This window comes from Etheostoma cragini, chromosome 17, assembly GCF_013103735.1.
Source record: "Etheostoma cragini isolate CJK2018 chromosome 17, CSU_Ecrag_1.0, whole genome shotgun sequence".
Lineage (NCBI taxonomy): Eukaryota > Metazoa > Chordata > Actinopteri > Perciformes > Percidae > Etheostoma > Etheostoma cragini.
The window spans coordinates 1,594,576-1,611,207 of record NC_048423.1 but is presented as its reverse complement, the minus strand read 5'-3'; the positions used below and the strand labels follow the sequence as shown (position 1 = coordinate 1,611,207).

Genomic DNA, 16,632 nt, shown 5'->3' with positions numbered 1-16,632 from the left:
AGCTGTGGGGAAATAGGGCTGTGGGACCAGTAGGCTGTGGGGACATAGGGCTGTGGGACCAGAGGGCTGTGGGACCATAGAGCTGTGGGACCAGAGGGCTGTGGGACCAGTAGGCTGTGGGGACATAGGGCTGTGGGACCAGAGGGCTGTGGGACCATAGAGCTGTGGGGACATAGGGCTGTGGGACCATTGGACTGTGGGCTCTTTTTTTCAGATACCCATGGCACATGCTGCCCCAAACACATGCGATGTATGTATCAAGTAGACACACTTGATACATGTCATTTGTGTTTTCATAGTTAACCTCTATCTCATGAGTATTATTAATGAAATTGATCAGTAGCAGTAAGAGGATTAGAGGAGCTTCGATCAATTATCCTTGCTCGGCAGCGGGATTCTCATGTTATCAAGGGATCACGCGGTAATCGCAGGATCACATATCACCCAGTCTCACATTGCCAGACCTTTATTCACAACACTGTGGAGGATAGTTTGGCTAGTACACACAACATTCTAGGATAGGAGAAAAATTCTTCTGGTTTATTGGCATTTCTATAAACCAATCACAGTCGTCATGGGCGGTGCTAAATGCCGGACGGAGCCATGGTGTCTCAGCATAATAGCCTCGGGAAGGTCCTTGTTTTGGTGGAACGTGTGTACGTTCAAAGGTAGTTTCAGTCGTGCAACAGAAACCTCTGATTGGACGGATAGTCTAGCTAGCTGTCTGGATTTACCCTGCAGAGATCTGAGGACCAGGTAACCATAGTCCTCAGAAATCCACCAGCGACACAAAGAAAGTGGAAGGTGATGGACAATCGGAACAATCCTAGAATGTGGTCCACATAGACTACATATCAAATGAAAATCCTTCTAATCTGGCTTCAAGTAGTGGTTTGCAATTGGTTTGCTTAACGGACCAATCAGAGTGGGAGGAGCTACAGGCAGCTTCACGCCAGATGTCCCTCTTTTCCCCAGGATGTCCTTTCTTTTCCACCGGATGTCTGGTACCTCACGCCTTCTTTCACCACCAATAAACGTTCCTACCCGAGACTATTTTGCAGCGGCGCCATAGTGCTTTCCAGCCCTTAGCGCCACCTAAAACTATTGTGAAATGCCGATTAACCAGAGAACATTTTTCTCCCATCCCAGAATGCTGTGTGGACTAGCCAGACCTTCTTCCACAGCACTGTGTAGGAAGGTTTGGCCATGTAAGACTACGTTATTCCTGTTTTTGTTTTTGTAAAGATTTCTTGTTTTCTTTTTACTAAGTTTCACTTGAGAGTAAGCCATAATGTTGACGGTAAAGACGGGTCATATTATAATAGCTAAGTTTAATAAGGAGACTGTGCTTGTAGATTTTTTTCAAAATTCGAACTTTCTGTGGAGGTTTTCTAGCTGCTCTCATTGCAGGTCTGTGGTCTTCTTTCAGCAAACATCTTCACTTTTTTAGCATCCACAACTGATTTAATTAGCATTTCAAAATGTGTGTCTCTGTGTGATTCCGACCAAACGTATTAAAATTTGGACCGAGCGAAGCAAGGGAAGCTCCTTATTGACTCGCTGCATCATTCCTTATCAGCGTGAACTCCCCGACAGAAAGGAGCTCCTTCAACTTCACATCATTCTGCGGGAAGACTGAGAGAGAAAAAAAACAACGACATGAAAGGATTTTGCGTTTTAATTGGAAAATTTGGGGTTAGGAAGTACTTTGAAGATCCTTGCTGCCTCCTAAGCAGTTTCTGGGGTGTACTATTTTTCCCAGTCCTGACCGAAGGCTAATTTATTTAGGGATCGTCTTCATGTCAAACGCTTAATGCTCCTTCAGGGTTTATCACTGCTTAAACCCCTCCTGGAGGAAAATGACAGAAATGTGCTTGTAGTGGATTTAAGATTATTTCAAAAATGTATTTTGAGCTTCTCTATTATTCTCAGAAAGTGACAGTGAGTACAGTACATTGTGATACAATACAATCTATCTAGATGACAACTCTTTCCTGAGGCCGTCAGTTTTCCATCTTGTTTTTTGTGAATGGGATTAGCCTGGACTGGATCCACCATATCATTCCTTTAGCAGAGTCCTTTCTACTCAGACTAACACCAACTACTGCAACGACTGCTGCATGTGGGGAACAGGATGTAGAAAATGAGTCACAGACAGAAATATATACACACTTAAAAGAAAACGCGACTCTTTAAAGTGATTTCTAAAATGTGAATAGGGACAAAATATGGCGATAGAGGCTAAATAAATGGCAAACTAGTGCGTGAAAGCCGAAAGCAGATGGCTATATTTCAAGTATTAGACTATAGGTGATCATGTGAAATGACAGAGAAACAAGATGTCAAAGCAAGGAGAAACAGAGGTAGAACGTGGGAAAAAAACGAGCCAACGGTGGTCCTGGGACACGCTGAAAAAAGCGACGGAAACAGAAAAAGTTGTGTCTCACACAAAAGGGCTAAGAGCTGACAAATCTCAGAATAAGCGGCGAAAAATCAAAAGAAATACTAAAAAAAGCCAACAAGACGGTTTAAACAAAAAACTTGAAAAAGGCATCAAAAACCTCAAAAATAGTCCAAAAATCTTATAAAAGGCATGAAAACTGAAAAGAATCAACAAAAAAGTCTTCAAAAGCAGCAAAAATGGCGGAACACCAACAACCATGCCACGCTCCAAATTACTTAAATCACCTTTCTTTCCCATCCTCACATTCAGTTTGGAGCCCAGGAGATGGTCTGGACCAGGACCACACCCCGAAATGCACTGAAGCAACTGCCATGTGATTGGTTGATTAGATAATTGCATTAATGAGAAATTGAACAGGTATTCCTTATGATTCTTTAGGTGAGCGTAAGTCCAACATCCACCCTTCTTTTGGGCTTCAATCTGGCTCCATGGCAGATGTTCCACTTTCGTCACTAGCTCCTCGCTGACTAACCTGGTGCTGTGGCTGGATCGCAGTTGCCGGCTGCTGCTAGGAACACGCTTAAAATTTGGGAAACTGAGTTTCGTATTTCCGTCATAACCCTCATGTTGTCCTCAGGTCAGTTTACTTTTATCAATGTTCTTTTTAATTACCCAAAATAAAATGATTGATTCACTCTTGAAACACTCTTTGGCAAGTACAAATCTCTACTTTCATTAATTTTGGGATGTCTTAATCAATTTGATAACATTTTAAAAAGTGTTTTTGAAATAGTATTGAGTAAAAGTTGACATATTCCAGTCTGTGATTATTCATCAACATCCTTTCCTTTAATTTCTGAATAATGAAATAATAATATAGTAATCTAATAATCTAATCTGAATAATTCAGAATTTCTGCTTTTCTAAATCAAACATTAGGTATAATTTCCTATAAATTACGTTTTTTTTACTACAAATTCCCAAAATAACTGTAAAACTAAAGTTGATAAGTTAGTGTTACGCAGTGGTTAAAACATCAACAAAAGTGACAAACATTGTAAAAAAGGTAAAAGTGTTGAAAAAGGGACGCAAACGTAAGAAAGTTAAATACATCAATAGAAAGTGTCAATTGATTTTCAATTTTGACGCGGAGACAACACAAAGGTTAATTTCAAAAATCGATATCCAGTTAATCTCCGCAAGACTGTCGTGCTAAACCAGAGCGCGTTTCTCCCATCCAGAAAAGCTGTGTTACCTAGACAGACCCTCCTCTGCAGTGCTGTGGAGCAAGGTCTGCCAATGCGAGACTAGTGCATTCATGAGGACATGATATGAGACAACCCTAGGCTCCGCCACATACCAGGACCCAGTGTAACCCGCTTTGACAGTTTTACTGACAAAGAGCAGACGGGGTTGATCTGTGACTTCTGTTCCGTCCATAAATGAAAGATTAATCAGCCCTTCCTCCGAGCCCCGGGTTTCAGGACATAATCTGTGTGTTGACCGTCCAGATGAACTGTTTGCCGCCTCCTCACACACTGACTCATTATAATCACCATGTCTTTGACTCATCGTGTTAGCGTGGCTCACGTCATAGTAATAACAGTAAAAGCCAATGATTCAGTGTTGAGTGAGTTTGACGGCCCATACACCAACCGGCACATTTTCCTCTTCATCCCTCTATCGTTTACTTATTTGCAGCCATTCTCTGCCTTGTTTCACCTCCCCTTCCCATTTTCTCTCCCTTTCTGTCACAGTTTATCCCTCTCTTTTCTCACGTCTTCGTCTTCATTTCCACTCAACTCTCTCTACCTCCCACTCTTTTTCATCCCCTTGAGATTCTTTCCTCTCTTTATTATTTCTGTCTCCCTCCTTTGCTCTTTCTCACTCCTCCTCCTTCTCCTCTCTCTATCTCGCTAGGCATGCTGCACTCCTCAATTTCTAACAAGGGGAGGACAATTTCTCAGTGAAATAAGGTGGAAAAATTACAGAATCCACTCTGAATTGTCTTTTGTGTAAAAGTACCAGGACAGCAGGTGTGAAGGTCTCCTGGAGTTTCAGCCTCTCTCCTGCTGTCCGCTGTGATTTGAAGAAAAGAGAATTCACTCTTTATCTCTAAGCATGAATGTGGGAAGGTTTAATCAATACCGGCCGCGAATGTCAACGCTGCCCTGGGCGGCAACGTCCAAAAGATATCGCGTCAACGTGGGCATCCATCACTAGTGCATTGTAATCAATAAAAAACAGAATTAATGCAACATTCTCCCACAGTTACACACTAAGCTGACTGTTACTGTAACAGCTGGCAGGTAAGATAGATAGATAGATAGATAGATAGATAGATAGACACTCAAAGCACGAAATGTTGTTACAACAGTTTAGCAAAAAAAGATAATGAATGTGAAAAAACCTATTCAATACTTATCAATACACAAAACTTAGCAATATAAAAAAACATAATAATATCTCTCCAGTATGTAGATGTTTGCTGGTTTGAACTCTGCAGTATGGGTCAAATATTCTGCCCGGCTTTGGGGCGGGGAGGGGCTGCAGTTCGGTGGGCTCAGGATCTCATCGCTGCTTTTTGCAGATGATGTGGTCCTGATGGCGTCATCGGCCTGTGACCTTCAGCACTCACTGGATCGGTTCGCAGCCGAGTGTGAAGCGGCTGGGATGAGGATCAGCACGTCTAAATCTGAGACCATGGTTCTCAGCAGGAAACTGATGGAATGCTTTCTTCAGGTAGGGAGTGAGTCCTTACCCCAAGTGAAGGAGTTTAAGTACCCCGGGGTCTTGTTCGCGAGTGAGGGGACCATGGAGCGTGAGGTTGGTCGGAGAAGCTGGGAGGAGGCCTCGGGGAAGACCCGGGACTAGGTGGAGAGATTATATCTCCAACCTGGCCTGGAAACGCCTCGGGATCCCCCAGTCGGAGCTGGTTGATGTGGATCGGGAAAGGGAAGTTTGGGGTCCCCTGCTGGAGTTGCTGCCCCCGCGACCCGATACCGGATAAGCGGATGAAGATGGATGGATGGAGGCGTAATTTCCGTCGGCAACAAGCAATCCCCGAAGTGGAACGTTGTGGATAAAGACTAGGATGGATGGGATATGAAGCGGGGCTGAACCCTGAGCGCTGAGAATGATGGGAACAGGAGGGGATCGGGGGGGATCCATTTTGCCTGAAATGAAAGCTGACAGCCGCAGAGTAGAGAACGGATTTAACCCTCGTGTTGTCTTCCCGTCGAAATTGAAAATCAACACTTTTGTTGACACTTTTAATCAATTTTTTTAATTTTTTCGTACGTTTTGGTCCCTTTTTTTAAGTTTTCAACTCTGCTCAACTCTCTAACTTATTAGCTTTAGTTGTATAGTTATTTTTGGAATGTTTGGTCAATAAACGTCATTTAAAGATAAGTATACCTAATGTTTGAGTTAGAAAAGCAGAAATTAGGAATTATCTAGAATAAAAATAAAGGAAAGTATGCTGATGGGTAATCACAGAGTGGAATAAAAAATCTACTTTTACTCAATAGTATTTCGAAAACACTTCAATTTTTTTCCAATGCTATAAAATATAAAAAGGGCACAGAAAGGGCCCACAAAGGGCACACAAAAAGAGGACAGTACATACACACCTGGTATCACGTAACTACCTGGACACTCTAACACTTGACTCGACACTGACACTTGAGTATTTATGATAAATGTCTTTTTTTCATAGCCAAAGTTTTTTTTTATTATTACTGTATTTACTTTTATGTTTATACTGTCTGTGTTCTTTTTGCTAAAAACTGCCGCTGGACATTTCCAGTTCCCTGCGGGAGTCATCCCAAAAGGATAAATTTAGTCTAATTCTAAAATTAAATAAGACCCCCCAAAATGAAAAGTAGAGCCTTGTACTTGCCAAAGAGGGTTGTGTGGAATCAATCGTGTTATTTTGGGTAATTACAATTGCATAGTTAAAAAGAACATTGCCATAAGAAAACATATAAATAGGGTCAATTTGACCAGAGGACAACAGGAGGGTTAAAGTCTGAATGCAACAACGTGCAATAGAGATTGTGACACAATCTGGTTGGTTTTACTGTTTAGAGAGAGAGAGAGAGAGAGAAGTCTTCCTGAATGAACTTACACTGAGCTCCATTTAAACTGCCACTTCTTCCCCTATGCTCTGTTTCCTTGCAGACTTTAAATGCATTTTTAAATGCGGTTCCATGGCTCCGGGCTGCCTGCACATCATCTGAATGAAAGAATGCAGCCAGAGCTGTTAAACACACCACTCTAATCTGCTAAAGTGGCCGCTTCTTGTTTAGAGAGAACTTAGAATAAGGTCCAGATTCATTCCAAAACAATACCTTTGGATCATTATATTCACTCGGACACACTCAACAACCTTTCTTTAATGTGGCTACAATCTTTGAAGAGATTGGGAGGCGTGTTTTCAAGTTTAAAGCACTTCAGATTGGACTATTTTGCCTGACGCACTCAGATCAATCACTCAGTTCATTTGTTTCTTTACTTCAATATTTCTATTCTTTTCTTTCTTCTAAGTAGTCAATCATTGCTGTCAGTGCTTTTTGTGCCTTCATCAGTGGGAGAAATACAAGGTGTGGGGTGTGAACGTTGGTTGAAATGCAGATGTCTCACATTGTAGGCCTTGAGAGCCGTGGCTACGGTTTTGGAGCTGAGCTTGGGATTTATTTCTGTACAAATGTACAGTCAAAAACAACTATTAGTTTTTAATCGCAGTCCATTTCCATGTATGTGTAATGTACTCTCTTTAAATGCTGATTAGAACAGGAAGCCCACACATGAAAAAAGGTGTTCACACTTGGAAAAATGAAGTCATTTCATTTTTGTACTGTATTTAATGATTCCATTGAACAAATCATGTCCCCCACTGAATTGATAAAACTGTACAGCCTGCAAAATATATTTACATTTGAAACAGGTGTCAAGCCTTCTTGTTGGGGAGCAGAGTACTTCCATCATTGCGTTGCGCTGTAAAGATCACGTACAGTCAAGGTCAAGTGGGATTCTTCCAAGATCACACGTTGTCCATCAAAGATCACGCGTAGTCCATTAGTCCAGGATCGTCCGTCCATACAGGATTGATGGTCAAAGTCCTTGTCCTTAAAACATAATGTGTCACCATTGGCATCTAGCATAACAGCACTGATGTTTTCCTTAACCCTTGTGTTGTCCTTTGTGTCAGGGGAACTTGTTTATTTTATTTACATTTTGTAGTCGGTGCTTTGGGGGTCCCCGGGGCCTTTTTCATTTCATGTCAACTGCCATCGTGGCCTCGCCCTTCTGGTCTCGAAGACCCTTGTTTATTTTTATGCGATTATACGTATGTTCCACCACAATTCTGCCTCATCCGTCGAGTCCCAGGGACCCCGGAGGACAAGATGAGGGTAGTGAAATACGCGTTTGACTGCAGGACGGGTCTCTGGGACCCCGAAGGACGAGATGAGGGTAGTGGGATACGCGTTGACTGCAGGACAGGTCTCGGGACCCCTGAGGACGAGATGAGGGAAGTGGGATACGCGTTTGACTGCAGGACAGGTCTCGGGACCCCTGAGGACGAGATGAGGGTAGTGGGAAATGCGTTCAAGTGCAGGATGGGTCTCGGGACACCGGAGGCCGAGGCAGCAGAAAAACACAATTGACTACAGGAGGGTCTCTGGGACCAGAAGGAAAAAACAAGGGTTAAAACCTTTCAATCTGATGAATTACTTGCATTTTTGCTCTAGTATTAGAACAGGAATATGGTCATTGATAGCATCGTCTTTAAAAAGCTTGTTAATATTCTGCAGTGCATTGTCCAAAATTGAACATTTCTATAACAACAAGGTTTCCTTGTGACTGCAGTGACAGCCCATTGCACAGTTTTGTCCACAGGAATTGTTTGCTGGTAATTATGCAATTCGATTGGTCAAAGATGCATTGCATCCGTGCTTAAAAATCCCATAAAGCTTTGCTTGCAGGCTTTACGGGTCGTTAAATCCAACTGTTGTGGTCACCAGGAAGCAATGGAGTCCCCTTTCTTTATCCAATTTTTATCATAATATATGCACAGCATTTTTCACACATTAGAAGTGTTAGTAAACAGCATATAGAAGCAATATTAATCCCCCATGATTGTTCTTTGTTGTAGTAATATTAAGACTGCTGACAGTACAAAGTCCTGCAGGATCAGTGTTGTCCGTATAATTCCAGTAAAGAACATCCCCTTTGGGACAACTGCTCTAAATAAAGGTGACTAAATGCTGAAACAGGACTACAATGTGGCTGATTGTGGCCTCTCTGGCCAAAAACAGCTCACGATTAGGATCAGGAAAAGATAATCTGCAACATGCTGAGCATCTGTTTGCACAAAAACCTAAAGTTCAGACATTTCTGTCACACTTCTGTAGTAGCTGCTACTGTAGCAACAGAGAGCAGTTAGTTTAACATACATTATTTAACATTTTTGTCACCTTACAGTAGGTATTATATTATTTTTTCAACCTTTAAAAAGACCATACTTTCTCGTCACATTTGAAGCAAAAGTCATTTCAGAGCAGTGCAGGTCAGTTTCCTCACATGAAGGACAGTGTGGAACCAAACCTTCAGGCCATCAGGTCTGTGTGATTCTATAATTTGATCTTTGGTTGGTGTTTCATTTTAGCTGCCGTCGACACAGATCTCAGCACTTAAGTTCAGACTGTAGCAGTGGTTCACGACCGGTGTAGGTACCTGTGACTCCTCATCACAGATCGTGTACTGTACATATACCGGTTGCGACTAGTTAATCCAAAGAGTTATTATTTTCCTTCTTAGATTTTTAAAATTCCCCAAAATACATAAGAAAGAATAAAATTATAAAACAAGAAGTATCGCTTTGTCTTCTTCAACTTCCCTACCTTGTTTGTCAACTTGCAATTTCTTAAATTTATCTTGAGAGCCCTTTGGGGGTCCCGATCCCCGGCTTGGGAACCACTACCACTCTGCACTGTAGTCAGAATGGAATTCTCCACCGCACTGGAAGAATAATACAGTCCCAACTTCATCCATATATTAGGAAAGACTCATCCTTTTGGGGATAAAGGCTTTGGAGTTGCACAGTAAACTGTTCAGTCTTCAAATAATAAATGATGTTGCTATCGTGTGGAAAACTTGTATCTCCGTATTTCATATTCTCTTCTTTTCATAAATCAATGCAATGGGTCACCCTTTACATCTGTATGTGCATTTTACAAATATTCAAGCAGTGATTAGGCGATTTTTTTCTACTTCTGACTTCTAAATCCAATCAGAGAACTAAAATGTTTTTGCCAAATCATCACTAGAAATGCAACTGTAGCAAGCATCTGCCTATCACGCATCAACATTATCCACATTCATATTTAGAAAGAACCAAATTATGTATCCAGATGCAAAAAAAAAGCCCAAAAGTTGGAAGGTGGATTAGGAAGTACAGAGTCATTGTCATGGAGATGATTCCCCTTGTGGGACTAATAAATTATACATTAATCTTGATCTTTATTAATACACCGTCTCGTCTCACTGGTGTGAACTGGCGGGTTTCAGAAGGCTGCAGACCGGCTCGTTGCAGGAAGTTGCAAGTTTCAACTTGTCTTGTCGCAAATCTTTGTTCTGAACTGGGCTTTAGAGATTTTGGATGCTCTCTCTTTTGGGGGCTCTTTTGGAAACGTGCACCTGCTCATATTCACTGGCAGACACTCAACCCATGAAGTCTCTGACAGGATATGGATCCGTGCCATGATGGCACCGAGCCCAGAATGGGTACAGTTCAATGGTTCTCAACCTTTTCAGCTCACAGCCCCCCCAACGTAAACCAATTCCTATAATTCGACGCTGAATGTATGCATGTATGTGCAGAACTATGATCTATGGTGGCAAAAGTTTTTCACAAGGTAATGAATGTAGATAGAAAGCCACAATAGTGACGTTTTTAAAGAACTTTTTTACAAGCATGCCAACCAAACTGATACAAAATGAGATGAAAACAGTAAGAGCAAGAGTCTGAGTATTTTCTCTTTGTGATGTTTATTAGACAGTTTTTTTCTTCAGTTTGTAACTTATAGTCTTGCTTTGCCAGATCCACTTAGCATTCGGGGATGGGAGGAAAACGTGCTCTGGTTTAATATCATTTCTTTAAACCAATTGGAATTGTCATGGGCAATGCAAAATAGTCATGCAGAGATCAGAGGAGCAGTTAACTGTAGTCCTCATAAATCAACTGAATTTAAAATCTCAACACAAAGAAAGCAGAAGGAAACGTAAAATACATTCTGCAGAATTTTGTGAAGGATCTAGACTAGTAACTTACAACGTTTATATGATTATCCACCAATGATCAAAGCCAATGTCAGCAATTTATTCATATTGGCAAACTGGGTGAACCCATAGCATTTCTGTTCCAGTCCCACTTTCTAGCACTTTCTAACTTCCAACTGGTCAATCAGTGTCTAATAGCGATGCACAAGGCACTCTTGAGAGACTGAGACACTGTGAGATGATGTAATATAAAGAGCGCCTATGTTCATTTTAAGTTCTATAGGGAGGACAGGTGGGTCAAACAAACACAGGACTTTCATCCAGGGGACCGCTGTTTATGTCCCGTGTTAAACCATCAATCAGCTGACTGAAAATGTAACGTACTTAACTATCGCCTAACCCTAACCCAAACCTAATCCTCAATTACATAACAACCACACCACGATTTTTTTCTGAACCTAACCAAGTAGTTGTGTTGTCTGACCCTATCCTGCATGCTGAAAAATGATACCAAAGGTGTATCCAGAGTGTTAGAATGTGAATGGGATGAATGGGTTGAGACAAAGCTGCCATACATGTATTTGACGAGTTGGGAGTGAGAATAGGTTGCATCCAGTTGTTGATTAAGGCTATGGGCATATTTTTATGTTTAAAATAAATTGTGCATAGAGCATCATAAATTAATGATTAGAAAGAGAATAAAGTTGGCAATTACAAGCTTAAACTTCCTCTAGAAATAGAATAAAGTTTGCAATTACAGGGCTCACACTTCTTCAGGTTAAGGATTTTGTCCTCTGTTGCTCGTTCTTATTTAGTGGCAGAGCATATTTAAGGTAGCGAGTACATATGTTTAGCAGCACATACTGCACTTATACTAGTAGTAGTAGTAGTAGTAGTAGTAGTCAATTCTGAAGAAGCACATCTTTGCTACTAATCTCTGTACACATCAAAAACACAATATTAACACAATAAAAAAGCCAGAAATAGGACCACGCATGTCCCAGCTGTCATGTTCACCAAGGTACTTTCACTCAACATACAGTCAAAGATTATTCCTGTTGGTATACAGGGATTGATATTAACATTACATAATTTGAATGTGCATGGACAGTTATGGCACTTTGTCACTGCTCCGGTGCTTTACAATAATGAAACTCTGAGCCGAGAGTCTCCTAATCACTGGGAACACCAATGTCTTTTTCTCTCCGTCCTCCCTAGTCCAAATCACATTTCCATGCTGAGCTTCACCCAAGATTAATAGCCCAAGGGACAGCTACATTAGATCCTGTATCTCTGTAATTAGTGTCTTTGATCACATAGAAGTCAACAATAGTAGAAGGTGAAAAATGTGCTCCTAAAGTCTTGACACCTTATAATGATATATCATTCGTCTATGTATAATATATTTACACTACCGGTCAAATGTTTGGGATCAAATGCTAATTTTCATACCACTCCATTATAGACAGAATACCAGCTGATCTGAGTGTGTGTGTGTGTGGGGGGGCTGGTCTTTAAGGCAATATCTACATTGCTCATTATCAGCAACCATTCATCCAATGTTCAAAAGGCTCATTCTGTGTCACTAATCTGATACCATTTTAAATAACTTACTGAGAAAGCATTACAGAACCCTTTTGCAATAATGTAACCACACAATGTAATCTGGAAACCGCTGCCCTGGTTCAAAAACAACAATGCCCCTGATCTGAGCTGGTATTCTGTCTACAACGGATGCACTCCCCCATGAAATCACTGCAGAAGTCAAGAATGATTTATTATTTCCAAAAAGAGCTATTTATGTCATCTTTTAACAATTACTATATATGTATTAATTTCGCATTTTTATTTTTAAATGACTTATAGAGATTAAAAACCTCTTTTTTCAGCTAAGAAACACCCACAATTTGCAAATAACAGCTTCTCGCTTGTTTTTTATTAATGGGATTTTATTATATTTGGGGTTTGGCTCGCAGGTCAAACAACACAAAGAATTCCAAGACTTGAGAATTTTTCGATGGACGTGTATTTAATATTTTCCGACATCCTTGAACCAAAAACAATCAATTGCTAAATTGATAATGATGCGGTACAAAATGGATATGGGTCTGGAATAGTGAGAACAGTAGGCCATTTGGAAAGCTCAGAGTAGTTTTTTTTACCTATTTGGTTAAAGAAACAACTCTGACAACGAACAACTATCCCGATCTTTTGTCTTGATAGTACCTTTCTGTTTGACGTAGTAAACAACGAGCCTAAAACTGAGCCATGGTCACCAGGGACCGCCCAGTGGACTGTCACCCAGTGTGTCAAATCCACAACACAAGGTGCATAGTTTGAAAAGAAACTAGTATGTGCTGCAACCAAACCTTTCACTAAACCGGAGTGAAGGGCACACAGGCAGTTTAAAAGAAAAGGTCCAACGTGATCGTGTGTCTCTGTACATCTTTACATCTCTGGCCTGTCTGCTTTCATACATCATTTCCTAAATGTGTGTTCTTAAGTAAGCCACCTGAATACAAAACGTATGATCGTGATTGATCAGTACTTTTTTTTTTTAACAACATAGCGGAAAAAAATAGAATGTTTTGGCACATTCAATACAGTTATATTAACAAAAAAAGGATATCCAATGGATATAAACTCAAATTAGGACTAGATCATCAGAGGGAGCCATTTTGACCTCCTGAACAGTGTGGCTGTCGACGTGTGTACAATTTTAAATGTCAGTTTGTCAGTAACTTGTCCACTTGTTATCGTGCTTAGAAGCAGTGAAAAACAGGGCTACTGTGATGACCAGGGACCGAGGTGAATCCCTTTGGTGTTCTAGGCTCACGGTCCGTTTGAGTTCCAAGAACTCCTCCATTTTTGTTTGTTAGGGCTGGATTTCCTGGGCTCACTCTCAAAATACAACACACTGGCTACTGAGTCTGAAGGTTCCCACTCATGGTGGTCGATGAGTCCAAAGTCAGGGTGTAGTTTCACCAGCTTGTGCAACAAAGAAATCACGTGCAAAAGTCATGTGGGAGCATGCAGTTTTGAATGCACCAATGTAGCAACCCTCACTCCAATTGTTGGACAGTAGTTGTGAGTACACACTCACGTTTTCAGAGCAGATCAGTGCTCACTTCACTTTTATGTTCCTCATATCTGGAACAAACTCCCAGAAAACTGCAGATCCGCCACAACTCTCAGCTCTCTTTTTAATAAAGGCTGAAGACCTTTCTTTCTGACGTTTCCTTTCTTTTAATGATTGCTCATTTCTTATACTGAAGTGGATTTTTGTTGAAAGTGTATGACAATCAGCAAGGGTAAGATCAAAATGAAATAAATGATTAGACAGGGATTTGACTGTTCTGATGAACATTATCAAACAATTAAGCAACGAAAATGAAGAAATTCTGTCATTATTGTTGGCTGAAACAAATATTAAAGGGAACCAAGTAATTTGGTGCCTTCTGATTTGTTTTTGTTAACAATTCGTGAGATTAGGGTTGTGGTCGGGAAGTATTACTGAACAGGAAACACATAAATATCGGAGAGTTTCTCCAACGTGGGTGTGATGTAGATTTTAAGATAAAATCTACAATAAACAGTTGGAGCTGTTCAGGATTTTTCAAAGTCTGCCGTGATTAAACTAAGCCGCGTAGTGACGACTATATTGTAGTGTAAAGAGAAGTCCTTCCGCTCTTGGTTACCAGGGTAACCAGACTACAAAGTCCCATGATCCTGCGGGGCCCGTGGTGGATGGATGAGATGGTAAATACATGTGGTTCTGCCTGTATAGAACGACCTCATTGGTCACCAAAGTTTGGGTTTCCACAAATTGGTAAATGCGCCCGAATAATGTGTGGGGGGGGCGGCTTATACACTGTTCAGTTATAGCAGCCTAAAATCTGCTATTTTATCAGCTTTTATATGTTTAACTGTTTTTAACTGCTCTTTAATGTTTGATTTCTTGTACTTGACTGTAACTTTTATTATTGTAATCTTTTAATGTAAAGCACTTTGAATTGCCCCGCTGCTGAAATGTGCTCTACATATACAGCTGCCGTGCCACTATTCAGGCAACATGAATTCCTCGCCTCTGACTTAAACCGTCCCTCGTTTTCTTTCACAATCTCCAGACAAAAATCTTTGTTTGGCTTCTTCAGTGTTCCTTTGTGTGTACCCATGTAATCACAGACACCCTGTGTCATCTCGCTTCAGCAATCATTGCACATATTTGGGAAAATAACCATTCTGGCAGGGTGGTGGCCTTGCGCCACAGTCTAAGCCCCCAGTGGGCATTAACCCTGGCAGTTGTCTCTGGTGGACTCTGATTGGCAGACCTACAGCTTCTCCACCAGTTTCAGAGCCTCGTGCATGCCAGCCGCCGACAGTTTTCGATTGATGTTCCTGTAGCGGCACCGCAAGAGGTTACTGTAGGTGGTCCTCAGATCACGGTTAAAGAATGCGTAAATGAAGGGATTAATGAGGGAGTTGGCGTATCCCAGCCACAACAGAGTTCTTTCCAGCCAGAGCGGCACGCAGCTGCACTCCACTCCGCAGACAAATGGCCTGGCCGTGGACACCAAGAAGAACGGAAGCCAGCAGAAGGTGAAGGCGCCGACCACGATGCCCAGAGTGGCCGCCGCCTTCTGCTCCCGTTTGAAGATGGACTGGTTTTTCCTCTTCCGGCGCTGGTGGTGTTCACCGGTCTTGAGGAGGCGGGATACACGCGTGCTGCACTCTTCCTCCACCTCGCGCTGGAGCTTCAACGCCGCCGCCACGCAGTCCAAGCTCTCCTCCTCTTCCTCAGCCTCCGTCCCTTCAACACTTCCTGTTTCTCCTGATACTGCTGGCCTGTGACCCTCGTGCTCTCCTCTTTCCCTCCGAGTATCCAGCCCTTCGCTGTACTCTCCCTCCCTGGGGAAGCCGGTGATGTTGTGCTTGGCAGCGCTGAGCTTGGCCGCCCGGTAGATCCTGTGGTACATGATCAACATCACCGACATGGGGATGTAGAACGCCACAGCTGTAGAGTAGACGGTGTAGCCAAAGTCCTGGCTGATGAGGCAGACTCTGCCGTCATTGACGTTCTGTGCCCAGCCAAACAGAGGGGGGAGGGTGATGGAGGCTGAGAGGAGCCACACTGACAGAACCATCTTGGCCATGCAGCAGCCGTTTTGCCGGACAGGATACGTCAGCGGTTTCGTGATACCCAGATACCTACAGAGAAAAACATACACGGATGAAAGGTTTCATAAACAGGCTGACAAATTTCACTTTTTTCATTTTTAGCACAACACAAAAGACTGTTTGGATGTGTTCCAGTCACGTTTTTGACCACGCCATCACAGAGACTGCTCATGTTAACCCTTGTGTTGTCCTTCAGGGTCAAAAAGATTAACACTTATTTATTTATTTATTTTACCCTTTTTCAAACATTTTAAATTTTCAACGCAATTTTTGGGGGGGGCGGGGGATTTCAACAACCCTCATTTGTATAGAATTAGACCTAAACATTGAGTTAATAAGTCAGAAATTATGAATTATTTTGACTGATAAACAATGAAAGTGATTAATTGTATTTGCAAAGAGCGTTACATGGAATCCATACATTTGCTTGTGGTAATTTGGTTAAAAAGAATATTTCTTTTCTTTAAGATTCTTATTGGGCTTTTCTGTCTTCATCGGACAGGACAGCTCGGTGAGAAAGGGGGGAGACTGGCAGGAAATCGTCACAGGTCAGACTCGAACCCTGGTCTTCTCTGTCAAAGAATAAACCTCTATGTACTGGAAATGTGCACCGGCTTTACCACTGAACCAACCCGGCCACAAGAATGCCATATTTCTGACATAGACATTTTTAAAAGGGGTCTAGGGGGGTTTCTATAGAGAAACCTGTAGGGGGGGCTCTATAGAGAAACCTGTAGGGTGGTCTATAGAGAAACCTGTAGGGGGGG

General features: G+C 41.8%; 1 protein-coding gene across 1 annotated transcript in view; it reads right to left on the bottom strand.

The window, feature by feature from the left end:
* Positions 1-14,799: 14,799 nt before the first annotated feature.
* LOC117960304 (5-hydroxytryptamine receptor 7-like) overlaps positions 14,800-16,632 on the bottom strand; it is a 4,670-nt gene continuing 2,837 nt past the window's right edge. Inside the window, exon 2 of the mRNA XM_034898128.1 lies at positions 14,800-15,895. Coding sequence (XP_034754019.1) covers positions 15,019-15,895 — 877 coding nt within the window. The 3' untranslated portion in view covers positions 14,800-15,018. The remainder of the gene's footprint in view (positions 15,896-16,632) is intronic.